At 48.7% G+C, this 27,028-nt stretch overlaps 1 protein-coding gene across 2 annotated transcripts in view; it reads left to right on the forward strand.

The window, feature by feature from the left end:
- mettl24 (methyltransferase like 24) overlaps positions 1–27,028 on the forward strand; it is a 192,789-nt gene that overhangs the window by 50,792 nt on the left and 114,969 nt on the right. For both annotated transcript variants that reach the window (XM_038799175.1, XM_038799176.1), the window contains exon 2: positions 3,322–3,420. In XM_038799175.1, the coding sequence (XP_038655103.1) occupies positions 3,322–3,420 (99 nt within the window). The remainder of the gene's footprint in view (positions 1–3,321; positions 3,421–27,028) is intronic.

The following is a 27,028-nucleotide window of genomic DNA, read 5'->3' on the forward strand; positions in this document are numbered from 1 at the left end:
TTGACAGGGTGAATGCTGAATGCCAATTTTCCCCTGTGACCAGACTTTAAAAAAAATAAGAGGTATCCCATTAAAGATAGAGGTGAGGAGGAACCTGGGGCGGACTTCTCCGACTCCCACAGGGTCGGAGAATCGCACGGGGCCAGGGTAAAACCCGCCCCCACCGTGGGCGGAATTCTCCGGCACCCGGGAATCGGCGGGGGTGGGAATTGCGCCGCGCCGGTCAGCGGGCCCCCCGCGTCGATTCTCCGGCCCGCGATGGGCCGAAGTCCCGCCGCTGACAGGACGTTCCCGCTGGCGGGAATCAGAGCACCTCTGGTGCCGGCAGGAGCAGGCGGCGCAAGCGGGCCCCGGGGTCCTGGGGGAGGGGGGGGGGGTGGCGCGGGGCAACCTGACCCCGGGGGGTGCCCCCACGGTGGCCTGGCCCGCGATTGGGGCACACCAATTGGCAGGCGGGCCTGTGCCATGGGGGTACTCTTTTTCTTCCGCCGCTGCCATAGCCTACACCATGGCGGAGGCGGAAGAGACCCCCTCCACCGTGCATGCGCCAGGGTGATGTCAGCGGCCGCTTACGCTCCGGCGAATGTCGGTCGGCGGGGCGCCAAAGGCCGTTCGTGCCGGTCGGTGGAGCGGGAGCCACTCCGGCGCGGGCCTAGCCCCTAAAGGTGCGGAGAATTCCGTACCTTTGGGGAGGCCCGACGCCGGAGTGGTTCTCGCCACTTCAGTAAGCCGGGACCCCCCACCCCGCTGGGTAGGGGAGAATTTCGCCCCTGTTCTCTGAGGGTTGAGAGTCTGTGGAACATGTCATTAGCGGGCCCGACCCGGGGACACCGCGATGCTCCGCCTCCGGTGGACCGAGTTCCCGATGGCGCGGTACACTTGTGCTTTTAAATCTTGAAACTAGCGTCATGGCTGCAGAGGGAGAGAGAGGAGGTACGGAAAGTGTCCGACATTGCCCTAGTTTGCTGACAGCTGTGCCGCTGGCCGGGATGCTTCAGCCAGGGGCCGGGTGGAGCAGCGGGGGGGTGGCTGTGGGATCGGAATGGACAGGCACGGAACACCATTGCCGCAGCCGGCAAGGCAGCCATGCAGCTGTGCATGCCGCTGACAGCCCACTGTGAGCTTAGTGCTGCGCGTTGTATAGGTGACCCCCCCAGGCCACCCTCCTAGGTGCCCTCTGGCCCCAGCCAACCCATCAGCTGTATGGGTGCGCTCCAGCACAACCAGTGCCATCTTGTTGGCTGGGATGAGTGTGTTTGTGGGGGTGTGTAATGTGTATCTGCGGCTGCAGCTTGTCAGCCTCCCGAGTGTCAGTCATGGACCCGGTGAATCCCACTCCATTTTTCATTGAAATTGATTGTGTTCCACATGTGCTAGCCCCTGCACAGTTGGTGAATCGGTCCAGGTTCAGTGCCAGTTTTGCTGTCATGAAAATCCTGAATTCTGCGTTGGCGTCAACACTTAGTCTCAGAGTCGGAGAATCCCGCTCCATGGGCGGAATTCTCCACTCCCCACGCGGCCTGGGAGAATCGCGGGAGGGCCCCCAGACATTTTTTACGCCCCCATGGCGCCCCCCGCGATTCTCCCCCCCCCCCACCCCTCCCCCCGGGCTCGGAAAAATCGCCGCTCGCCGTTTATCACGGCAAACGGCGATTCTCCGAGCCCGATGGGCATAGCGGCCGGCCCTTCACGCCCGTTTCAACACGGCAGCAACCACACCTGTTTGGGGCATCTCGGGGCCCAATTGGGACAGGGGCACCGTGACTGTGCTCGGGAGGGGCCAGCGTCCAAAAAGGACGCACTCTTTCCTCTCCGCCGCCCGGCAAGATCAACATGTTGCCGGGCGGCGGTGGAGAAAGACGGCACCGCGCATGCGCGGGTGACTTCACAAATGTGCCGGACGCGCGTCATTCTCTGCGCGACAAGGTCGCTGCCGAGAAAGACGGATGCCCGCTCCTAGCCCCCCGAATTAGATGCGGGGAGCGGGCCCCGAGGCCGTTATGAACCTCGGCCGAGTTCACGACGGCCTTCACGAATTCGGTCCCCTGCGGAGAATTCCGCCCCACATCTTTCAGCAGCAGCCATAGTGGTTTAGGAAATAATCACGGTAACCTCATTGCAGTGTTAATGTAAGCCTGCTTGTGACACGAATAAAGATTATTATTATTAAGTGGAAGAAATTGGAGTTGACATAATTCAGACGGTGCAGGAGGCCATTTGCTTCTGCCTTGCCTTTGAGAGAGCTTTCTCATTCAGTCCACTCCCCTGCTTTTTCCCCTCAGCCCTGCCAGATTTTCCCTTCAAGTATTTCTCCAATTCCAGTTCAAAAGTCAGTATTAAACCTGCTTTTGTCATGCTTTGAGGTGGTCTATCTCCGATCAGAACACCTTTCTCCCAAAATCCTTGTTTTTACCAAGTTATATTCTCACACGTATTTCTGAATTGAGCTTTGCATTCCAGAACTGACAAAAGGCATCATCTTTGCCGGTGATGAGGAGCTGCACTTCACCGCAGGTTGCTAATCACCAGCATAATGGGGGCAGCTTTGTGTCAGTGAATCATGAGCACTGGAAGCTTCTGTGCTCTGCTCCAGCCAATTCCATACATATCATTGTCACAGCTGAGTGATAGTAAAACCTTTTGGCTTCGGAATTGTTCCCTTTTGCCGGAACGATTACCTCAAAGGAGATGTGAGAACGGAAGTGAAACAAAATTGGCCATAAACAGGGAAAGCTGGCCAACTGCACGATTCTCATGCAATGTCTCGGCTATGCAAGATCCCTGGGTTTAGTGGCATGATCTGAGAAAGCTGACATCTGTATATAATATTAGTGGATCATCATCTGTATGAGTATTGTAAGTTATATGTTTTACTGTTGTAGTTCCAACATCCGAACAGCAGGTGGTGCAAGTATGCAGGCACATGACCCGGGCGCAACAGAAGGTGTTAGTAAGGAGTTGATAGCAGTCGTATATTAAAGTAGCACTGTAGTATCTTAGTGTGCGTTAATGTTAGACCATTATTTCCAACTGTTCTTAATCTTGGATATTTTAGTAATCTTTTAGAATAGTGTTAGTAATAAATAGTTTTGTTGTAAAACAAAGTCTGATGTTCTTTGTTAACACTACCACATCAAGATCCAAGATCAGCATAATCAAAAAACATTACAAAAGCAACCACACTGGAGGCAGTGGGGTCGTAAGCTAACCACTTAGCAGTCATGAAGACTAAGTTACAAACAATCAGTGACAATATATTGAATGATCAGTGAACCATAGATTTTACACGCACACTAACTGCAGTCTGTCTTCCTTTGATAGTCGCCCCGGTGGCACATTGAACTCCAACCCTGGGCCAGTTCACAACATTCATTGGAGGAGGAGGCTGCTCGGTTCCTGGCCTATATCAGCAGTTCTCAGGTGAGTCTAGTATCAGTTGGCTTGGAGTATAATGCACACGTGGCCATGAGGGGCCTCCATCATCAAAGGCAGTCAAAGAAACAAGAACAATCTAGCGCTAGGACCATATAGTTCATTGTAACTTAATCTTAAAAATATGTAAGTATTTATTTTGAATTAATTAACGAGTGCATAAATGTCACTCAGCGGGGTGTAGTGCTCTAACTGTGAGCTGTGGGAGATCCGTGATGCTTCTAGCGTTCTGGCCGATTACGTCTGCAGGAATTGTAACCAATGGCAGCTCCTCACAGACTGCGTGGCTCGGTTGGACCGGCAGTTGGATGCACTTAGGAGCATTCAGGTGGCGGAAAGCGTCATAGACAGGAGTAATAGAGACGTGGTCACACCCAAGGTGCAGGCAGACAGATGGGTGACCGCTAGAAAGGGCAAGCAGTCAGTGCTGTAATCCCCTGTGGCTGTCCCCCTCTCTAACAGGTACACTGTTTTGGATATTGTTTGGGGGGGGGGGGGGGGATAGCCTATCAGGGGAAAACAACAGCACCCAGAACACTGGCACCACAACTGGCTCTGTTGCTCAGCAGGGGAGGGCAAAGTGCAGGAGAGAGATAGTTGTAGGGGACTCCACAGTAAGGGGCACAGATAGGCGCTTCGGTGGAAGTGAAAGAGACTCCAGGATGGTGTGTTGCCTCCCTGGTGCCAGGGTCAAGGATGTCTCTGAACGAACACAGTACATCCTGAAGGGGGAGGGTGAACAGCCAGAGGTGGTAGTACACATAGGTACTAACGACATAGGCAGGAAGAGTGATGAGGTACTGCAGATGGAGTACATGGAGTTAGGCAGTAAGCTACAAAGCAGGACCTCCAGGGTTGTAATCTCAGGATTATTCCCTGTGCCACGTGCCAGTAAGGCTAGAAATAGGAGGACAGTACAGCTAAACATGTGGTTAAACTGGTGGTGTAGGAGGGAGGGTTTCAGATTTTTGGACCATTGGGATCTCTTCCGGGGCAAGTGGGACCTGTACAAGAAGGCCAGGTTGCATCTAAACTGGAGGGGCACCAATATCCTGGCTGGGAGGTTTGCTGGAGTCACTCAGGAGGATTTAAACTAGTCTGGCAGGGGGGTGGAACCAGAGTGTGAGCTTAGAAGGCGTGATAACTGAAGGGGAAATAGAGAACAAAATTAAGAGAACAACATCAGCCTCAGGCAGAGCAAAAAATGTGACAACTGTGAGAAGGGAGGTCAATGCAGGACTGAGGGTGTTGTACCTAAATGCACGCAGTATACGGAACAAGGTAAATGAGCTTGTTGCACACATTAAAATTACTGGTACGATATTGTGGGCATCACAGAGACGTGGCTGCAAGGGGATCAAGGATGGGATCTAAATATACAAGGATATATGTCCTATTGAAAGGACAGGCAGATGGGCAAGATCAGTGTAAATCCAGTCGTACTTTATGTTTGATCGTTGGTTGCATTGTTAGTAAGGAATGAAGTTAAATCGATAGAAAGGAGCGATATAGGATCAGAAGGCAGAGAATCTCTGTGGGTAGAGTTGAGGAATCGCAAATATAAAAAGACCCTGATGGGAGTTATGTACAGGCTCCCTAGCAGTAGTCACGATGTGAGGCAGAAAATAAATCCGGAGATAGAAAAGGCATGTAAAAAAGGCAATATTACAATAATCATGGAGGACTTCAATATGCAGGTGGACTGGGAAAATCAGGTTGGTAGTGGATCCCAAGGAAAGGAATTTGTGGAATGTCTAAGTGATGTTTTGTTGCAGCAGCTTGTGAAAGAGCCTACTAGGGAACAGGCAATTCTGGATTTGGTGATGTGTAATGAGGCAGACTTGATTAGGGATCTTAAGGTGAAGGAACCCTGAGGGAGCAGTGACCACAATATGATAGAATTTACCCTGCAGTTTGAGAGGGAGAAGCTAGAATCCGATGTAACAGTATTACAATTAATTAAGGGTAACTACAAAGACACGAGGGAGGAGCTGGCCAGAGTTGATTGGAAAAGGAGCTTAGCAGGGAAGACAGTGGAACAGCAATGGCAGGGGTTTTGGGGGGTTATTCGGGAGGCACAACAGAAATTCATCCCAAGGAGCAGGAAACATGCTAAGGGGAGGACAAGGCATCCATGGCTGACGAGGGAAGTCAAGGACAACATAAAAGCAAAAGAAAAAGCATACAAAGTGGCGAGGATTAGTGGGAAACCAGAGGACTGGGAAGTCTTTAAAATCGAGCAGAGGACAACTAAAAAAGCAATAAGGGGGAGAAGTATGAGTGCAATCTAGTGAATAATATAAAAGAAGATAGGAAGAGTTTTTTTTCAATAGATAAAAGGTAAGAAAGAGGCAAAAATAGACATTAAACCAAAGGGACTGGATAAGTAATAGAAAACATAGAAATGGCAGAGGAACTGAATAGTTACTTGGATAGAACTAAATAGATCACAGTGGAAGACACCAGTGGGATGCCAGAGCTCCAGGAGAATCAAGGGGCAGAGGTGAGTGTAGTGGCTATCAGTAAAGACAAGGTTCTGGTGAAACTGAAAGATCTGACCGGATGGACTACACCCCAGGGTTCTGAAAGAGATAGCTGAGGAGATTGTGGAGGCATTGGTAGTGATGATCTTTCAGGAATCACTGGAGTCAGGAAGGGCCTCAGAGGACTGGAAAGTGGCTAATGTAGCACCGCTGTTTAAGAAGGGAGGGAGGCAGAAGACAGGAAATTATAGGCCAGTTAGCCTGACTACGGTCATTAGTAAGAATTCAGAGTCCATTATTAAAGGTAAGATTGTGTAACTGAGGTTAGGGGAGGGGGGGGGGGGGGCAGGGTTACATTAGAGGGGGCGATAGTGGAGCAGGAGATAAAAGATGTGATTGGGAGGATGCAGTCGGGGAAGATGGCAGGGCCGGATGGGTTTCCGGTGGAATGTTATAAAAAATTCAACAATAAAAGCTGGTACCGCTGATGGTGGGGATGTTTGAGGAGGCAATAGGGAAGGGGGTGTTACCACAAAATTTGGGGTAAGCATCGATTTCCCGGTTACTTAAGAAAGATAAGGATCCAACGGAGTGTAGGTCGTATAGGCCCATATCACTTTTAAACGATATTGGCGAAGGTACTGGCGGGTAGGCTGGAGAAGTGCCTCCCGAAGAGGGTTTGAGAGAGGGTGGCAGCTCTTTTCAAACATTAGGAGGGTTCTGTGTTATGGGCCAGGGTTTAGAGAACCTCAAAGTGTATCATGGAGTTCACCTGACCCATAACTTTTAATACATTGTGGTATGGGGAGCACACGGCCCACTCTATAGATGTGGTACAGCAGAAATTGAAAAAGTATTTTTTAAAGCAAAACAATGTTTATTCTAAGAACTCAAGTTAAGCTTTTTAAAACAAACAGTGAACATTTTAGCAACCATTAATTCAAATACAACCCCCAAAGAATACAACACTAAGTAATCCGTAAGCTGTCCTTTTAACATCCAGAAGACTTTAAAAAAAACTTTAAACAGAAGCACATCAGGTTAAAGTCACTACTGCGAGCAGTTATTAGTTTTAAATCACCAAAGGATCGATTTACAGTCTTTAGATTACAGAGGGAGACACTAATTCATCTTCTGGTTGTGACTGCAGCTATCCAGCTCTGAAAACGAAACTAAAAACACCTTGCAGCAAACAGCCGAAAACGAAAGTAAAAAGCTGACAGACAGCTCAGCTCCACCCACTCTTACATCACTGCAGTAATAAACACTGATTTCTTAAAGGTACTCTCACTACAGATACTTACAAACACACCTATTTATAAACACTCATTTCTTAAAGGTACTCTCACATGACAACTGAACGTGGTTATGGCACCGGCAATGAAACACAGGTGGTTGTGGCATTGGACGCTGAGAAAGCATTTGACCGGGTAGAATGGGGGTATTTGATGGCAGTTTTGTAGCGGTTTGGGATTGGACCAAGATTTGTGAACTGGGTAAAGCTATTATATAAGGAGCTGAGGGCGAGTGTCCGCACAAATAACATCAGCTCGAGATACTTTTCTCTCCACCATGGGACCAGGCAGGGACGTCATATGTCCCCGCTGCTGTTTGTACTCACGATTGAACCATCTCTATAAGAGGTTCGGGGGGTATGGAAAGGGATTGTGCGGGGGGGGGGGGGGGGGTGGCAGATAGAGCATAGGGTATCCTTATATGCTGATGACTTATTATTACACGTGTCGGAACCGAGTGTGTCAATAGTAGGAACACTGGAGCTGCTTCGAGTGTTTGGGTCTTGCACGGGGTACAAATTAAATCTAGAAAAGAATGAATATTTTGTGGTGTCTTGGCCGGGGGTGGGGGTGGGGGGGGGGCTGCCATTCCGTAGGGCAGAGACTCACTTTTGACACCTGGCGGTGCAGGTTGCTCGGGATTGCGGGCGGGGGGGGGGGGGGGGGGGGGGGGCTCCGTAGATACAACATTTCTAGTTTGGTGGGGAGGGTGAAAGCTGATCTGGGAAGGTGGGATGGTCTCCCTCTGTCACTGGCGGGTCGGGTACAGGCAGTTAAACTGAATGTGCTGCCGCAATTACTGTTTATTTTCCAAAGCCTGCCGATTTTCCTGCCAAAGACATTTTTCAGAGAGATTGAAGGGATGATTACCTCGTTCATATGGGGAGGGAAGGTGGCCAGAATTAAAAAGGTGCTACTACACCTTTGCGCAGGTGAGTGAGACACAGCCAGAGTGGGAATTGGAACTTGGTAATTCGGTGCAGTGAGGTAATTCGGTGCAGACTGGGAGAAGGTGCTTTTTTCCCTACCGTTTTGATCTCTTTCTTCTGGCCTGTAACTATTAATCTGCAGGGAGAGAACCAGAGAGCATCCTGGGAAGGTAAGTGATTTTTATTTTTATTACCTTTTCAAATTGTGTGTGAGGGGGAAAACTGTAAGTGACATCACAGTAAAGCTGTGACCTGATTGGCTGGTTGGGAATCTGTTAAATTTGAAAAACAAAAATTGCAAAAATGATATCTAATTGATTAACTAGATTGTGGAGTAACTAAACCTGAGAGCAGAGATCGGTATTTAGCATTTAATTTTACAGTAAAAATCATCTAGCGTCAGGGCCATATAGTTAATTGTAATTCAATCTAACAATAATTCAAGTGTTTATTTTAAATTAATTAATTAGTGCTTAAATGTCACTCAGCGGGTTGCAGTGCTCCAACTGTGAGATGTGGTAGATCTGTGACGCTTCCAGAGTTCCGGTCGACTAGTGTAACCAATGGCAGCTCCTCACAGACCGCGTGGTTCGGTTGGAGCAGTAATTGGATGCACTTAGGAGCATGCAGGTGGAGGAAAGCGTCATAGATAAGAGATGTGGTCACACCCACGGTGCAGGCCGAAATATGGGTGACCACCAGAAGGGGCAGGCAGTCAGTGCAGGAATCCCCTGTGGTGGTCCCCCTCTCAAACAGGTACACCGCTTTGGATACTGTTGGGGGGGAATATCCTATCAGGGGGAAACAGCAGCAGCCAGAGCAGTGGCACCACGGCTGGCTCTGATGTCCGGCAGGGAGGGTCAAAGTGCAGAAGAACAATAGTCATAGGGGACTCTATATAGTCAGGGGCACAGATAGGCACTTCTGTGAATGTGAAAGAGACTCCAGGATGGTATGTTGCCTTTCTGGTGCCAGGGTCCAGGATGTCTCCAAACGGGTAGTGGGCATCCTGAAGGGGGAGGGCAAACAGGCAGAGGTCGTTGTACATATTGGTACTAACGACATAGGCAGGAATGGGGATGAGGTCCTGCAGCAGGAGTTCAGGGAGCTTGGCAGAAATTTAAAAGACAGAACCTCGAGGGTTGTAATCTCGGGATTACTCCCTGTGCCACGTGCCAATGAGGCTAGAAATAGGAAGATAGAGCAGCTAAACATGTGGCTAAACAGCTGGTGTAGGAGGGAGGGTTTCCGTTATCTGGACCACTGAGAGCTCTTCCGGGGAAGGTGTGACCTGTATAAGAAGGACAGGTTGCATCTAAACTGGAGAGGCATAAATATCCTGGCCGCGAGGTTTGCTAGTGTCACATGGGAGGGTTTAAACTAGTATGGCAGGGGGGTGGGTACTGGAGCAATAGGTCAGAAGGTGAAAACATTGAGTGAGAACTAGGGAATAGAGCCAGTATGGCTCGGAGGCAGAGCAGATAGGGAGATGTTGCTGAAAATTGCAGGTCTGGTGGCCTGAAGTGCATTTGTTTTAATGCAAGAAATATACCAGGTAAGGCAGATTAACTTAGAGCTTGGATTAGTACTTGGAACTATGATGTTGTTGCCATTACCGAGACCTGGTTGAGGGAAGGACAGGATTGGCAGCTAAACATTCCAGGATTTAGATGTTTCAGGTGGAATATAGGGGGATGTAAAAGGGATAGAGGAGTTGCGCTACTGGTTAGGGAGAATATCACAGCTGTAATGCTGGAGGACACGTCGAGACTATATGGATAGAGATCAGGAATAAGAAGGGTGCAGTCACAATGTTGGGGGTTTACTACAGGCCTCCCAACAGCCAGCGGGAGATAGTGGAGCAGATAGGTGGACAGATTTTGGAAAGGAGTAAAAGCAACAGGGTTGTTGTGATGGGAGACTTCAACTTCCCCAATATTGACTGGGACTCACTTAGTGCTAGGGGCCTGGACGGGGCAGAGTTTGTAAGAAGCATCCAGGAGGGCTTCTTAAAACAATATGTAGTTAGTCCAACTAGGGAAGGGGCGGTACTGGACCTGGTATTGGGGAACGAGCCGGCCAGGTGGTAGAAGTTTCAGTAGGGGAGCATTTCAGGAACAGTGACCACAATTCAGTCAGTTTTAAAGTGCTGGTGGTCAAGGATTACAGTGGTCCTAGGGTGAATGTGCTAAATTGGGGAAAGGCTAATTATAACAATATTAGGCAGGAACTGAAGAATCTAGATTGGGGGCGGATGTTTGAGAGTAAATCAACATCTGACATGTGGGAGGCTTTCAAATGTCAGTTGAAAGGAATTCAGGACTGGCATATTCCTGTGTGGAAGGAGGATAAATACGGCAAATTTCAGGAACCTTGGATAACGAGGGATATTGTAGGCCTCGTCAAAAAGAAAAAGGAGGCATTTGTCAGGGACAGAAGGCTGGGAACAGACGAAGCCTGTGTGGAATATAAGGAAAGTAGGAAGGAACTTAAGCAAGGAGTCAGGAGGGCTAAAAGGGGTCACGAAAAGTCATTGGCAAATAGGGTTAAGGAAAATCACAAGGCTTTTTACATGTACATAAAAAGCAAGAGGGTAGCCAGGGAAAGGGTTGGCCCACTGAAGGATAGGCAAGGGAATCTATGTGTGGTGCCAGAGGAAATGGGCGAGGTACTAAAATGAATACTTTGCATCAGTATTCACCAAAGAGAAGGAATTGGTGGATGTTGAGTCGGGAGAAAGGTGTGTAGATAGCCTGGGTCACATTGAGATCCAAAAAAGATGATGTGTTGGGCGTCTTGAAAAATATTAAGGTAGATAAGTCCCCAGGGCCTGATGGGATCTACCCCAGAATACTGAAGGAGGCTAGAGAGGAAATTGCCTTGACAGAAATCTTTGGATCCTCACTGTCTTCAGGTGATGTCCCGGAGGACTGGAGAATAGCCAATGTTGTTCCTTTGTTTAAGAAGGGTAGCAAGGATAATCCAGGGAACGGCTGAGCCGTATGTCAGTGGTAGGGAAATTACTGGAGAGAATTCTTCAAGACAGGATCTACTCCCATTTGGAAGCAAATGGACGTATTAGTGAGAGGCAGCATGGTTTTGTGATGGGGAGGTCGTGTCTCACTAACTTGATAAGAGTTTTTCGAGGAGGTCACAAAGATGATTGATGCAGGTAGGGCAGTGGATGTTGTCTATATGGACTTCAGTAAGGCCTTTGACAAGGTCCCTCATGGCAGACTGGTACAGAAGGCGAAGTCACACGGGATCAGGGGTGAGCTGGCAAGATGGACACAGAACTGGCTAGGTCATAGAAGGCAGAGAGTAGCAATGGATGGGTGCTTTTCTGATTGGAGGGCTGTGACTAGTGGTGTTCCGCAGGGATCAGTGCTGGGACCTTTGCTGTTCGTAGTATATATAAATGATTTGGGGGGAAATGTAACTGGTCTGATTAGTAAGTTTGCAGACAACACAAAGGTTGGTGGAATTGCGGATAGCGATGAAGACTGTCAGAGGATACAGCAGGATTTAGATTGTTTGGAGACTTGGGCGGAGAGATGGCAGATGGAGTTTGATCCAGACAAATGTGAGATAATGCTCTTTGGCAGGTCTAATATAGGTAGGGAATATACAGTGAATGGTAGAACCCTCAAGAGTATTGACAGTCAGAGAGATCTAGGTGTACAGGTCCGCAGGTCACTGAAAGGGGCAACACAGGTGGAGAAGGTAGTCAAGAAGGCATACGGCATGCTTGCCTTCATTGGCCGGGGCATTGAGTATATGAATTGGCAAGTCATGTTGCAGCTGTATAGAACCTTAGTTAGATCACACTTGGAGTATAGTGTTCAATCCTGGTTGCACCAGAAAGATGTGGAGGCTTTAGAGTGGGTGCGGAAGAGATTTACCAGGATGTTGCCTGGTAAGAAGGGCATTAGCTATGAGGTTGAATAAACTTGGTTTGTTTTCACTGGAGCGAACGAGGTTGAGGGGCGACCTGATAGAGGTCTACAAAATTATGAGGGGCATAGACAGAGTGGATAGTTAGAGACTTTTCCCATTTTGGAGCGCTCAATTACTAGGGGGCATAGGTTTAAGGTGCGAGGGGCAAGGTTTAGAGGAGATGTACGAGGCAAGTTTTTTACACAGAGGGTAGTGGGTGCCTGGAACTCGCTACCGGAGGGGGTGATGGAAGCAGGGACCTTAGTGACGTTTAAGGGGCATCTTGACAAATACATGAATAGGATGGGAATAGAGGGATACGAACCCCGGAAGTGCAGAAGATTTTAGTTTAGGCGGGCAGCATCGTCAGCACAGGCTTGGAGGGCCGGTAAATTCTATGATTTTATACACCACCTTCAGCTGTATCAGCCCCAACCTCACACACGAGGTGGAGGCGTTCACCCTCTGGAGCACCTCACACCAGAACCCCTCCTCCATACCCTCTCCCAATTCTTCCTCCCACTTTGCCTTGATCCCATCTAGCGACGCCTTCTCCTCTTACAAAATAGCCCCATAAACCGCTAGTAATTCTATGATTTTATACACCACCTTCACCTGTATCAGCCCCAACCTCACACACGGGCTTGGAGGGTTCTGGTGTGAGGTGCTCCAGAGGGTGAACGCGTCCACCTCGTGTGTGAGATTGGGGCTGATACAGCTGAAGGTGGTGTATAAAATCATAGAATTTGCCGTGCTGAAGGAAGCCATTCGGCCATTGGAAAGAGCACGGGGTCCTGTCCAAACCGTACCCAAGCCCACACCTCCACCCTATCCCTGTAACACCACTTAACCTTTTTGGATACTGAGAGGCTTGGATAGAGTGGATATGGAGAGAATGTTTCCACTTGTAGGAGAAACTAGAAGCTGAGGACACCATCTCAGACTAAAGGGACAATCCTTTAAAACAGCGATGAGGAGGAATTTTTTCATCCAGACGGTGGTGAATCTGTTGAACTCTTTGCCGTAGAAAGCTGTGGAGGCCAAATCACTGAGTGTCTTTAAGACAGAGATAGATTGTGTGGTGCTATGCATCACTGTAAATACACAAGGGGTTAATGTAAATACACTGGGACTAAATAAACACTAGAGGGAGCACCAGAGACATCATGACACACAGACATTCAACCAATAGGTCAGTAAGATAGGACGTGACCAATAGGCAGTCAAGACACATCCAGAGGTGACACGACCACAAGGGGGCTACCCATATAAAAGGACAGGATATACATGCTCTTTCTCTTTCCATAGGCGACACTCAGAGAGACAGGGGCAGATCAGGGAAGCATCACACCCACCGCATGGATTAGAGCAGACTGGTTAGTTAAATTGAGTTACTATAGTTAGATTAGCAGGAGAGTCGAACCCAAGTAGGAGAATTGTTAACTGTTCAATAAATGTATTAAACCTATCTCCAAGTCTGAACTTTCCTTTGTCAGAGTATACATCAAGGAAGCAGCTTATGCTACGTGAAGAAGCATAACACAACAGATAGGTTCTTGATTAATAAGGGGATCAGGAGTTCTGAGAGAAAGCAGGAGAATGGGGAGGAGACAAATATCAGCCATGATTGAATGGCGGAGCAGACTTGATGGGCCAAGTGGCCTAATTCTGCTCCTATGTCTTATGATCTAACTTGCATTTATATCGCACAAGGCAGGCTGCGGTGGCTGCAGACCGTGGATGGCCTCAGACTGACTGCTAGCAGGTGACTAGGGAGTGTCTGCGACTGGCTGGTAGCTGGCTGCACAATAGATGTTAGGTGCTGCTGGGCTAGGTGCTGCTGGCTGGCTGTGGACTTGCTGGAATGGTTGTGAATTCTTGGCTCCATTAGGTCTAACCAAAGTGGGTTACAGTGGTTGCAATTTATATAGGGCAACTGCACCATATCATATCTGAATTAATGTGAAGTCATTGAAAACTGACAGATCAAATGTGATTATGCTACCTGTGTGCTCACTGAGGACTGAGTCCGTGTGAAATGAACAATGTTCTTAAATTATGCATTTTAATCAGAATTTGAATATTAAGGATTCTGCTATGAACTGTGCTAAATTAAGACCCGCATCTCCTTTAATGCTATCCAGCCATGTTTTGATTCAGATTGGCTCAGTGGCAGGTTGATTTATATCTAATTAGATTATTAATGTGACATATCGTGCATGCTGCACGCATTTTCTCTAAATGGGCTAAATTATAGCACCAAATGTAATTGGATCTCGTGTGAAAGAACACCAGCCTAGATTGTTTGGTCTTTCTCGCCCCCTCCTTTCCACCTCCCTCTTCCAGCTATTCCTCAGTCTATGACCAAATTCAGTGAAGGGACATTTAGAATCTCAGCAAGTGGCTGAAATGGTTTTGCGAAAAGCCAAAATAGCGTATAAAATTCTGATGGCCATGGTTCGGGTGGACAGGAAGAAACATTTCGCCTTCGTAGAGGAGTCAATAGCCAGGGGACATAAATTTAAGGTAAGGGGCAGGAGATGTTAGAGGGGGTTTCAGGAAAGCCTTTTTAACCCAGAGGATGGTGGGAATCTGGAACTCACTGTCTGAAAGGGTGGTGAAGGCAGGAACCCTCACATTTAAGAAGCATTTAGATGAGCATTTGAAACACCATGGGCGCGATCTAACAGCTGTGACGTGCCTGGCGCGAATTCGTGCGAGCCGGTTAAACCACGGGAGGCGCCAAAATTAGGAACCATGCCAGGTGCCGATCGGTTTCTGATCTAACTGGCCCGCTCCCGTTGGCGAGATCCGGATCCTGCCAATAATCACCAATTAAGGCCAATCTCCATCTTATTAATGGAAGGGACCCCTTATCTCACACCCTTCTGTGATCTAACTGGCACCCCAGTGAGTGGTCATGTGGCTGCCTATTTAAAAATGTGCAGCTAGCGAAATGACTGCTCTGGGGATCAGAGGAGGTGAGTAGCCATCTTGGAAAATGGGCAATCAGCCTGGGGCTGGGTGGGGGAAGCCTCCAGGGGCCCAGTAAGGGAGTCGGCCGCCATCGGTGGGGGTTGCCCCTGGGCAGGGGAAGGGGGGTGATGGTGCGAGGGGCTCATCACCCTCGGGTCCAACATATAGTCCATCTCCCGTCCCTCCCTGATCGTGTATACCCACACCAGGGGCAACTTCAGCTGCTGTCTGTCCGTTCCACCGAGCACTCCCAGGAGAGAGCCCTGTCCATGGTAATATGGTGAAGGTCACTTTAACCCCACTGATAGTGACGGCCTCTGGCTGCACAGCGGAAGGGTATTGCAAATAAGGAATTGGCATTGTTAGTGTGAGCACTTTATAGCTTTCAAGTAAATTCCTGTGGGTAGATGTGCCATTTCACAGGCGAGTGTTACTCCACCTGAACACTGGATACCGCAGTGGGGGGGGGGGGGGGGGGGAGAGACGCACACTTTGGCGGGGTTGTAAGATCCTGACCCAGAAGTGTTCTAAGTCTGCAATGAAAGGATCTGACTGACTGTGACTTTACATTGCATCTGAGATTGTATCTATCCGAGGAATGCTGGATGTTGGCAGTGGCTGTCTACAGTGGAACGTGCTCCAAAACCTTAAGCACAAAGATTAAACCCACAGAACATTCAGATAGCTACAGTGGGGATTTCATAAGTTTGAACAATACAATGTAACTGGGTCTTCGGGGAGGGTTGATGCATGGGGGCTGGGTATTCCCAACGCAGTGGCATTGCCTCTGGACTAGTAATAATGAGAACCAGGGTAACGCTCTGGGGACCCAGGTTCAAATCCCACCACTGCAGATGGGGAAATTTGAATACAGTAAAAATTTGGAGTTAAAGATCTAATGATAAGGGCAGCACGGTGGCGCAGTGGTTAGCACTGCTGCCTCACGGCGCTGAGGTCCCAGGTTCGATCCCGGCTCCGGGTCACTGTCCGTGTGGAGTTTGCGCATTCTCCCCGTGTTTGCGTGGCTTTCGCCCCCACAACCCAAAGATGTGCAGCGTAGGTAGTTTGCCACGCTAAATTGCCCCTTAATTGGAAAAAATGAATTGGGTACTCTAAATGTATTTAAAAAAAAATCTAATGATGACCATGACCGTGAAACCATTGTCGATTGTTGTAAAAACCCATTGGTTTAGTAGGGAAGGAAATCTGCCAGCCTTACCTGGCCTGGCCTACATGTGACTCCAGAGTCATAGCAATATGGTTGGCTTTTAACTGCCCTCTGAAATGGCCGAGCAAGCCACTCAATTCTAGGGTAATTACAGATAGGCAATAAATTCTGGGCCAGCCAGTGACGCCCACATCCTTTGAACGAACAAAAAAAAAACAAGGGGACAGAATTAAAACGTCCCAACCTCATTTGTTAATCTGGTCGCATGTTCTGCATTGGAACATTAGATGCTCACTGCACAGTGTAATAGAATCCCTACAGCGCTGACAGAGGCCATTCGGCCCATCAGGTCTGCACCATCCCTCTGAAAGAGCACATTACCTAGGCCCACTCCCCCGCCCATCCCCACATCCCACCAAACCTTTTGGGCACTAACGGCAATTTATCATGGCCAATCCACCTAACCTGCATATTGTTGGACTGTGGGAGGAAACCAGAGCACCCGGAGGAAACCCACGCTGACATGGGGAGAACGTGCAGACTCCGCACAGACAGTCACCCAAGGCCAGAGCCGGACCTGGGTCCCTGGAGCTGTGAAGCAGCAGTGCTAACCACTGTGCCACTGACTGTACCACCTTGTAGTCGGTAATGGTGGATATATAAGACTCTCTTGGTGGAAGGACTAGAAGCTGGCAATATCTTCTTAAATGTTTTGAATCGACTGGAGGCTGACCACCCTATATTGAATGACTTGAGTATCCTGCAGTTGGACATTTCAGGCCCAGTTACATCTCAATCTGCTTCCCCAATGATGAATGAAACATTTACAAGGTGTGCGGTAGGATCTCACAATTTGACTTGAAGTGAGGTTAAAGCCAAGGGCATGAGATAACCAGTTTCTGAATGATTAACCTCTCCTGCCTCTATTTGCAATTGCAAGGTTAGAATAATAAGTGGCTGGGCCCAAGGAAGCAGATGAGGAGGATTTGTCTGCTGCTGGTGGTGATGTCCAAACACTGAAAAACTACCTGAAAAGATGACCATCCTGTTTTTTCCATGTAGCGATGATAATTGCTTTGATTGAAAATTCCTGAGCAACACACAGCAGGGTCGGGACAGACAACAGAAAAGTTGATGTGTTAGGTCTAACCCTCTGCCATGGTAAATGATAAAGAGTGCTAATCCATCTTTGCTTATTTTTTTAAAAAATTTCATGCCAATGTGGGCATTGCGACCAGCATTTGTTGCCCATACCTTGAATGGAATGGCTTGCTAGGCCATTTCAGAGAGCAAGGCCATGGTCTGGGCTCACATGTAGGCCAGACCACAGCCTAGCTCTCTGAAACGGCCTAGCGAGCCATTCAGTAGGCCAGACCAAGTAAGGGTGGCAGATTTCCTTCCCTAAAGGGGATTAGTGAAGCAGATGGGTTGTTACAACAATCAGTGATACTTGCCATGGTTGCCACTAATGAGGCTAGATTTATGAAGTGATGGGATTTGAACGCATGCCCAGTGAGATTGCACACATAACCTTCTCCCCATACAGATGCTGACAATGCTGCTGTATTGGGGAGGTGCGGGATCGAGAGGGGGGGCCTCCACATCACAGGTTTCCTTCCTGGTGCCCCTCCTCCAGGGCGATGAAGGTAGGGTTGGCAGAGACCTCAGAGGCTCCAAAATCTGGATGAGGTGGGCCGAGAGAATGTCAGCAGCCCGAGCATGGATCTGAGCAGATATCCTCTACCTCTGCTGAACCCACTGGGGCTTTCTGAGAGGTGGCACCAGCCACGTTTTAAGTAGGTGAACAGCCCGCAGGTAACGCTGCTTCGAGGTTTGAAGAGATTAGGCAGGATGGACTGCCACAGGTGTGAGCTCCAGAGTGCAGAGCAGATCTCCAAACCTCCAAAGTAACCCCTCAGCACAAATAGTGTGAACAAATAGTTCCACTGGCGACTTCCATGAAGCTCAGGAAACCTGTGCACCTACAGTTAAATTCCAGAACCCATGTAATATTGTTGCAATTGAGAGGCTGGCATGTTGAAATTGACCATCTTCCTCTCACCGGGGGCTTGTTCACGCGCTCTAACGCGCTGCAGTCAAATGTAGATGTCCGTGGTTTGGAGCTGGCTTTCTGATCTCATTTGAACCCCCCCCCACCTGCTTACCATTGTCTCTGGTGGTCAATGGGTTTTGTGTATAATTAGTTTAACCTAGGGCAGCACGGTGGTGCAGTGATTAGCACTGCTGCCTGCAGCGCTGAGGTCCCGGGTTCGATCCCAGCCCGTGTGGTGTTTGCACATTCTCCCCGTGTCTGCGTGGGTTTCACACCCACAATTCAAAAATGTGCATGTTAGGGGGATTGGCCACGCTAAATTGCCCAAAAATTGGAAAAACAATTTTTGGGTACTCTAAACGTATTTATTTTTTAAAATTAGTTTAACTTGAGATTTGAGGGATAACCTCTTGGAATCTGAATTTTCTGATCAGGAGCACATATCCTCAACATTTAAGAAGCATTTAGATCAGCACTTGAAATGCCACAGCGTACAAGGCTACAGACCAAGAGCTTCATGGCCAGTGTAGACACGATGGGCTGAAGGGCCTCTTTCTGTGCTGTAGAACTCTATGCCTGCAGTTTAGTTGTAGGGCAGGAGTGCACTCCAGCTTTCAGGTACTTCACTTTATAAGTAAATAAAGTTAAAATGAGAGTTTTGTGTGTGTTCAATTGCACTGTGGTGGTTTTACTGCTGTAATCCTAGACTCTCTCTTTACCAGCTCTGCAATAGAAGATTGCATTCCTGGTGCATTTTTCAGCAGCACCAGATTAGGAATGAATTATTTTCGCAGCTGGATGCTCAAATCATAGGGAATGGATTCTGGCGGCAGAAATAACATTGGCAAGTGTCTTCACATCTGCATACTGTCAGCTTCAGATGCTGTTCTGGATAACAGATATCACTAAAGACAGATCACTGGGTGCCATTGTCTGATTCGGGCCTACTTAATTGTGGCCTCATCCACAATCCTGTGGATATGGAGCCACATGTAGGCCGGGCCAGATAAGGACGCCAGATTTCCTTCCCCGAAGGTCATTCGTGAACCACCTGAGTTTCTAGGACAATCCTTCCGTGGTCATCATTAGACGTTTAAGTCCAGATTTGTATGTGGTGGGATTCAAACCAGGGTTCCCAGAACACTACCCTGGATCTCTGGGCCAGTGACAATGCTGATGTGTTATGTACTCTGGGTTAACACAGGCTGCAACTGGATGCAGCTTTGACCAAAAGATACTCCAGGCCTTGAAGTTAGTTCAATCTGATTTATTGAACGGGTAGCACAGCTAGCACAGTTCTCTACGAGTTCGACTCTCTGCTAACCTAAATGTGGTTACTCTGTCTGACTAAACCAGACTAGCTCTTAGCCACGTGCTGGAGGTGTTATACTGTACATACACCCTGACTCACTCTGTAGATGTTCATCAGTGGAAAGAGGCGGAGTGTCAATGCCTCGTGCCTTTTATAGTGAGATACCACCCCTGAGTGTCCTGCCTGCTCATTGGTCATGTCCTGTTCATTAGCTGCCTGTCTGTATATCATTATGTGCATGTTTGCATATCATGACAAATACCACTACATCATCAGCTCCCCACGTTTGAACTATACCTCAGCTATATTTACCTGCCCTTTTGCCCCATCACATGATACCCCTGCAACAAATCACAGTCTTAAACATTTTAATTAACCTGTGAAAACACTGCATCCTGCCTTCACTCCTAGCTGGCCTAGCTCTAATTATTCAGATTTTTCCTATCTGTTCTGGATATTTTGTCTGTCTTCATCACACTTGGAATACTGTGTACAGTTCTGGTTACCCTATTATAGAAAGGATATTATTAAACTAGGAAGAGTGTAGAAAATATTTACGAGGATGTTATTGGGACTTCAATACTAAATGTGACTTGACCAGAAAGCATGGCTGGGATTCTCTAAAGTTGCAGCAAAATGTTGACCCTGGCGTAAATACCGGAGTGTTTCACGCCGGTGTCAACGGTACTCGCCCAGCGATTCCGCAACCCACAGACCAGCACGGCATCGGAGAGCTTCACACAGCTCCGGCTGCCGAACTATGATTTGATTTGATTTGATTTATTATTGGCACATGTATTAGTATACAGTGAAAAGTATTGTTTCTTGCATGCTGTACAAACAATGCATACCGTACATAGGGAAGGAAGGAGAGACTGCAGAATTTAATGTTACAGTTATAGAGAATGAAGTTTTAGAAGCACAGAACGAGAGTAAAAGATAGAATTAGAGGCTATGCTGGGCACAGCTTGCAAGAAGTCGCCTCGTTTCGGCGGCATCTATGGGCCCCAACACTTCCGGCCACGGATCCATGCATGCGTGCGGCGGCCAGGTGCTGGTCTGCGCATGCATGCAGCAGCCGCTTTCGCACTGGCACCCACGCAACATGGCAGAACCCTACAGCAGCCCGGCGCGGAAGAAGATAGCCCCCCCCCCCCCTGGAATGCACACGCCCGCCGCTTAGTTGCCCCCGATCGCGGGCCTGGCCATCGTGGAGGCCCCCGCCCGGAGTCTGATGCCCCCCCCCAAATCAGGACGGACCCCACAGCCGCGAAGCCGTGCTCCCGCCAGGTGAGACCATACAGGAACCACGCTGGCGGGAGTCGGTGCGAACTCAGCCGGTCAACCGCGGAGAGTCGCCGTGAGGGCCTCTTTCAACGGCCCCCAGCTGGTGCCGCGTTGACTGCGCGCGTGCGCAACTGGCTTCTGACCTTATGTTGGAAGGAAGGTCATTGATGAAGCAGCTGAAGATAGATGGGCCGAGGACACTATTGTGGTGAACTCGTACAGTAATGTCCAGGGACTGAGATGATTGACCTCCAACCACCACAACCATCTTCCTTTGCAGGGGCTGGTTTAGCACAGGGCTAAATCGCTGGCTTTTAAAGCAGACCAAGGCAGGCCAGCAGCACGGTTCAATTCCTGTGCCAGCCTCCCTGAACAGGCGCCGGAATGTGGCGACTAGGGACTTTTCACAGTAACTTCATTTGAAGCCTACTCGTGACAATAAGCGATTTTCATTTCATTTCATTGTAACAGGTATGACTCCAACCAGTGGAGAGTTTACCTCTGATTGTCGTTGACTCCAGTTTAGCTCGGGCTCCTTGATGCCATACTTGATCGAATGCTGCCTTGATGTCAAGGGCAGTCACTCTCACCTCACTTCTGGCATTCAGCTCTTTTGTCTATGTTTGAAGCAAGGCTGAAATGAGGTCAGGAGCTGAGTGACCGTGGCAGAACCCAGACTGAGCCCCCGTGAGCAACTTTGCTTGGCAACTTTAAATCCGTCTGTTTTGTACGACTGAACCTACTCGTGGCTTTACACCACTTGAGACTTCCATTTCCCCTCAGGAGTGTAGTAATTTCCCGTGCGTAATAACAGCCAGGCCTTGCTTTCAGCCACTTGGCAGGATCTTAGAGATTCGAAGGAAGACCAGATAATTCCCTGATACTTTCTGCTGAATTGTCCATTGCAATTCACAGGCGGCGAACCCATCTGAACAGGCTGTGCTGTGGGTAATCAGAGCTGATGGGACAAACACAAGACAAATACAGAAATGTGTGGAAACCCCACCAAGAGGTGCTGATTGCATGATTCGGTGAAGAATGATAAAAATGCTCTTGTAAACCTACAATTATTGTCTGGCTTTGAAGAGCCTTTGAGAATAAAAAGCCCTTTCTCAACAAGCTGGAAGGCATTGGGAAGAGGGAGCACAGTGGCTCAGCACAGGAAGAGCAGACAGAAGCAGCAAGGTACTTTTGTTTGGGGCAGCGAAACGTCCACACCGAGTTGTAGAGAAAAATAAAACTTACTTTAGTGAACACATTAGCTATTATGCACAGCTCCTGTTGTTCCCTATTGGGTCTTCTCTCGTCGGTGCCTGACTGGCTGATTCTAATTATACAAAGACATATGAACCTTGTTAAGGGTCCACGGCCCCCTTGTCGGTGGGGGAGCTCCAATTCTGCAACCTGCACAGGGTAGGGCATCATTCATACCCCGGAAGACCCATGTGGGATACAACAGTTACCAAAACAAGGTGAAGCAATATTCAGCAGGATTCTCCAAACTCCCTACCGGGTCGGAGATTCCCCGGGGGAGGTGGCGCGAATCCCACCCTGCCACCCCGACACTGGCTGCCGTATTCTCCGGCACCATTTTCTGGGCTGGGGCAGGGTTCACGCCTTGCCGGTCGGGGGCCAATGGCAGCGACCCACCCCGGCAAGTCTCCGGGCCCCGACGGGCCAAGTGGCCGTCCATTTATGGCCAGTCCCGCTGCCGTGAATCACTCAGCTCACGTACCAGCGGGACCTGGCAGGTAAGTCAGCTGGGGTGATCCTTAGGGGGACGCGGAGGGATCCGAATCCGGGGGGGGGGGGGGGGCACGGTGGCCTGGCCTGCGATCGGGGCCCACCAATCTGCGGGCGGACCTGTGCCGTGGGGGCACTCCTTCCATCTGCGCCGGCCTTTGTAGGGCTCCGCCATGGCTGGCGCGGAGAAGAGAACCCTACCCGCGTGTGTGCCAAAACATGCTGGCGGTTCCACGCGTGCGCGAGATCACGCCAGCCCTTTGGCGCATGCGCAAACTTGCACAGTCCCTTGGGCGCCGGCTGGAGCGGCGCCAACACCTCCGGCATCCACCTAGCCCCTGAGAAAGTGGAGGTAAGTGGAGAATTCCTCACCTTGGGGGCCCATTGACACCGGAGTGGTTGGCGCCAGTTTTCCCGCCAGCCGGAGGACTTAGTCCCTGGAAAGGAGAATCCCAGCCATTGTGTTTTAAATATCAAGAGGGGTGTGGAACCTGCAAAGGAAAATCACAGAGCAGTTTGACTGTGCCAGGATTCGCGGTACTCTGTTCCTGAACCTGTGGCCTAGAATTTTCCATTCGGACTGAAACGTAGATCGGGACACAATTAGTGCTCACTTCCAAAATGACCATCGATCGTGTTGTGATACGCCGGCCTTGGTAAATCCACTAATAATAATCTTTATTGTCACAAGTAGACTTACATTAACACTGCAATGAAGTTACTGTGAAAATCTCCTCGTTGCCACACTCCGGCGCCTGTTCGGGATCACAGAGGGAGAATTCAGAATGTCTTTCGGGACTTGTGGGAGGAAACCGGAGCACCCGGAGAAAACCCACACAGACACGGGGAGAACGTGCAGACTCCGCACAGACAGTGACTCAGCGGGGAATCGAACCTGGGACCCTGGCACTGTGAAGCAACAGTGCTAACCATTGCGCTACCGTGCCGCCCTATTACTATAGGTAATAGAAACCGTTGCTGCCAATTTGGTGTGGAGCACTCACTCTAAAATAGCCCAGAAGTCTTTTCAATTAGGTCACTGTCAGAGATGGACAACTTCCATCACATCAGTTTGGCCCAGATTCAAGCTCTGGTCCCAGATGTGCAAGGACAGAGTATTCATCAACTTTGTGACTCAGAAGGGCAGCACGGTGGCCTAGTGGTTAGCACAACCGCCTCACGGCGCTGAGGTCCCAGGTTCGATCCCGGCTCTGGGTCACTGTCCGTGTGGAGCTTGCACATTCTCCCCGTGTCTGCGTGGGTTTCACCCCCACAACCCAAAAATGTGCAGAGTAGGTGGATTGGCCACGCTAAATTGCCCCTTAATTGGAAAAAAATAATTGGGTAATCTAAATTAAAAAAAAAAAAATTTTTTTTTAAACTTTGTGACTCAGCTCCCATGTTCAAAAAGAAAGACAGTAAGAAGTCTTACAACACCAGGTTAAAGTCCAACAGGTTTGTTTCAAACACGAGCTTTCGGAGCACGGCTCCTTCTTCAGGTGAAGAAAAAGAAAGAAGCATTGGAACAGAAAGGTAATTTGTAATCAAAATCCCATTAGCAGTAAACTTCTATGTGCTCTGGGATGCCAATATATAATAGACACAAGTTCCTTTCCTTTTCAAAGTAGGTCAACATATCATATAATTAATCATCCAGTTGGATTAAATTAATTACATATGCATGGTGGAGCAGACAGCTGGCTGGCCATTGTGTAACCCTGTGTTTAAAAATATATATATATATGTAGAGTCCGAGAGAAAGGAAATGGCAGAAGATCAACAACAACAGGCAGGGGGGAAGCAATCTGACTTTCACTGGGAAACAGTCTCTTGATAAAAGCAGAGCTCAGCTTCAGGGAATTCAATTTGACTGAAACACCTACAGTGACAGGAGGAATACAGGGTCAGGAGCCAGTCGGAAACACACTGAGAGTCAATCTAAAGGTGTGTTTTTTTACCTGATGTACACTGTCAGTTGCAGAGCTCCACTGGCTGAGAAGGCAGATTGCAGGGTTTATGTTGCAATGATTCAAACTCAAATCTAGCAGCAGCCAAGTGTTAAAGCAGTGATGGTACAGTGTGAAAGGTCTTCTTTTGGCAATTTCACGTTGAAGGAGTTACATGTCAGAAACGCACGCCCCGATTTTAACTCCCTCCTCGTCTGATGGACACTAACCCAGCAGGGCTGTTAAACTGAGGGGAGACTTAGCCCCCTTCAGCTCACTCATTGGGCGAGTGTCATTCAGTGCTGGTTCCCACAAATGGGGACTAGGCGGAATGGCATTCGTGGGGTGTCACAGTGGATTGGAGGCACCCAGGTGCATGGCCTCTGGGCAGGGTGGCACCCTGGCACTGCTGGTGCCACCAGGCATCCTGGCAGTGTCACCTGGCTGCTGGCCTGGCACTGCCAAGGTGCCCAGGTGGCACTGCCAGCTGGCAGGGAACTGCCAGGTGCCAAGCTGGCATTTTTTGCATGGTGGTGAAAGGGTGGAGTACGTGGGGGGGGGGGGGGGGGGGGGGTTTGGGGTTCACTGGAGCTCCTCAATGCAGAAAATGGGGCTAAGCGCAGCCTCGTCGGAGATGGGTGTTCGGTAGCAAGGTGTTTCTCAACACTCCGTGTGCCAGGACACACCCAGCTAATCTCAGGTGCTTTGGGACTCCGTCCCCATTTGGGTAGATCCTGTCCATTGGCTGTTAAAGGAGCCAAGTTCAGAGCAGGCACAATTGGAAAACAGGACTGGACTTCACTTGACATCTGCCCCGAATGATACCTGATTCCAGAGGCAAGAATATTACTTTTCCTTGAGCCTTGAAATATGGCACGTTGGCACAATGGTTACCGCTGCTACCTCACAGCGCCAGGGACCCAGGTTCAAATCCAGCCTTAGGTAACTGTCCGTGTGGAGTTTGTCAGTTCTCCCCGTGTCTGCGTGGGTTTCCTCCGGGTGCTCCGGTCCAAAGATGTGCAGGTTAGGTGGATTGGGCATAATCAATCCATGGGGTTATGGGGATAGGGTGGGGGGAGTGGGCCTATGGAGAGTGCTCTTTTGGAGGGTAGGTGCAGATCAATGGACCGAATGGCCTCCTTGTGCACTGATGGGTTCCAAGGAGTATGAAAATTCAGTTGAAAGAGTTTTCAGTAATAACTTAACAATATCACAGTGATGGTGTCACTCTTCGCTGAACTGCATATGCTTCTATTCTCAAAACAGGTGGAAACATATGCTGAAGCTGAGCCCAGATTATTATTCTTCTGCCAACATACGCAGCCCATTTTATTTCCAAGATTAGAATCATGCAGTCATGTGCATAGTGCCCAGGTGAACAATGAACCCTCTTATTGTTAATGAGCAACGTTTAGCGAGTTCACGACATCTGATGGTTAATGTTGACTTCTGGATAAGCTAAGCTATCTATGAAAGAGCATTATTCATGATTAGGGCTAAATAAGGAAGTAAATAGGAAAGTATTTGAAGTCAGCCAAAACCAGAGGCCTGGAGCCAGTTCAAAGAAGGTTAGATCAACAAACCAACCAAATGAGAAAACATGTTTTCTGAATTTTGTAAAATCAACACCGTTTGGCCGATTGCGTTCCTGCTATCTCTTACACTAGATCTGTCTAACCTAAATCAATTTTCCTGCTCTTTTCCTATATTCTTCTACATTCTTCCTTTTCAAATACTTATGCACTTTCCTTTAAAGTTGTTTTCATAGCTTGCGCCTTTACAGTGATTTGTGATAAAACATTCCTATGTTCAAAAAATGCTCAGTGCAATTCTTCTACTTTCCCTCGTCATTCTTGGAGTAATATATCTTACTCAATGCTGTTTTCGGTCTCTCGTCAAGTGAAATTAAACCTTCAGTCAACTTCTGAAACCTATTCTGGACACTTCCTCCCTTTGATAGTTCTCTACGTTCGAGTGAAGATAATCCTAATTCATTCAAGTCAATCTTTACTGTTATCTTTCCCATGGCTCTAATGACCATATTAATAATAGACTATCCAGAACCTCATATGCTATTCCAGTTGGGACCATCCAGGATCTTGAACAATGTCAACGGGCGGGATTGTCCATTCTGGAGACTAAGTGACCCCACCGGAGTAGAATTGCTCTTGGTCTCCGTTGGTGAATCATAGAATCATAGAATTTACAGTGCAGAAGGAGGCCATTCGGCCCATTCAATCTGCACCGGCCTGGTGCCGTGAGCAGCGCCCAGGAGTAAATCCCTCCTTTTCCATGCAAATTTATGCATGGAGGGGAGCTCGCAGGATTCTGTCGGAATCATGGTAGCGGGATCTTGTTTTCTGAGTTTCCACATCCCTCACAGTGATATAACGAGGTTGCTGCCCTTTCTCATTACAACAAATTTAAATATGTTTAAAGGGCTTCCCCACAATATATTTCCTCCTCAC

Source organism: Scyliorhinus canicula, chromosome 6 (assembly GCF_902713615.1).
Source record: "Scyliorhinus canicula chromosome 6, sScyCan1.1, whole genome shotgun sequence".
NCBI classification, from domain to species: Eukaryota; Metazoa; Chordata; class Chondrichthyes; order Carcharhiniformes; family Scyliorhinidae; genus Scyliorhinus; species Scyliorhinus canicula.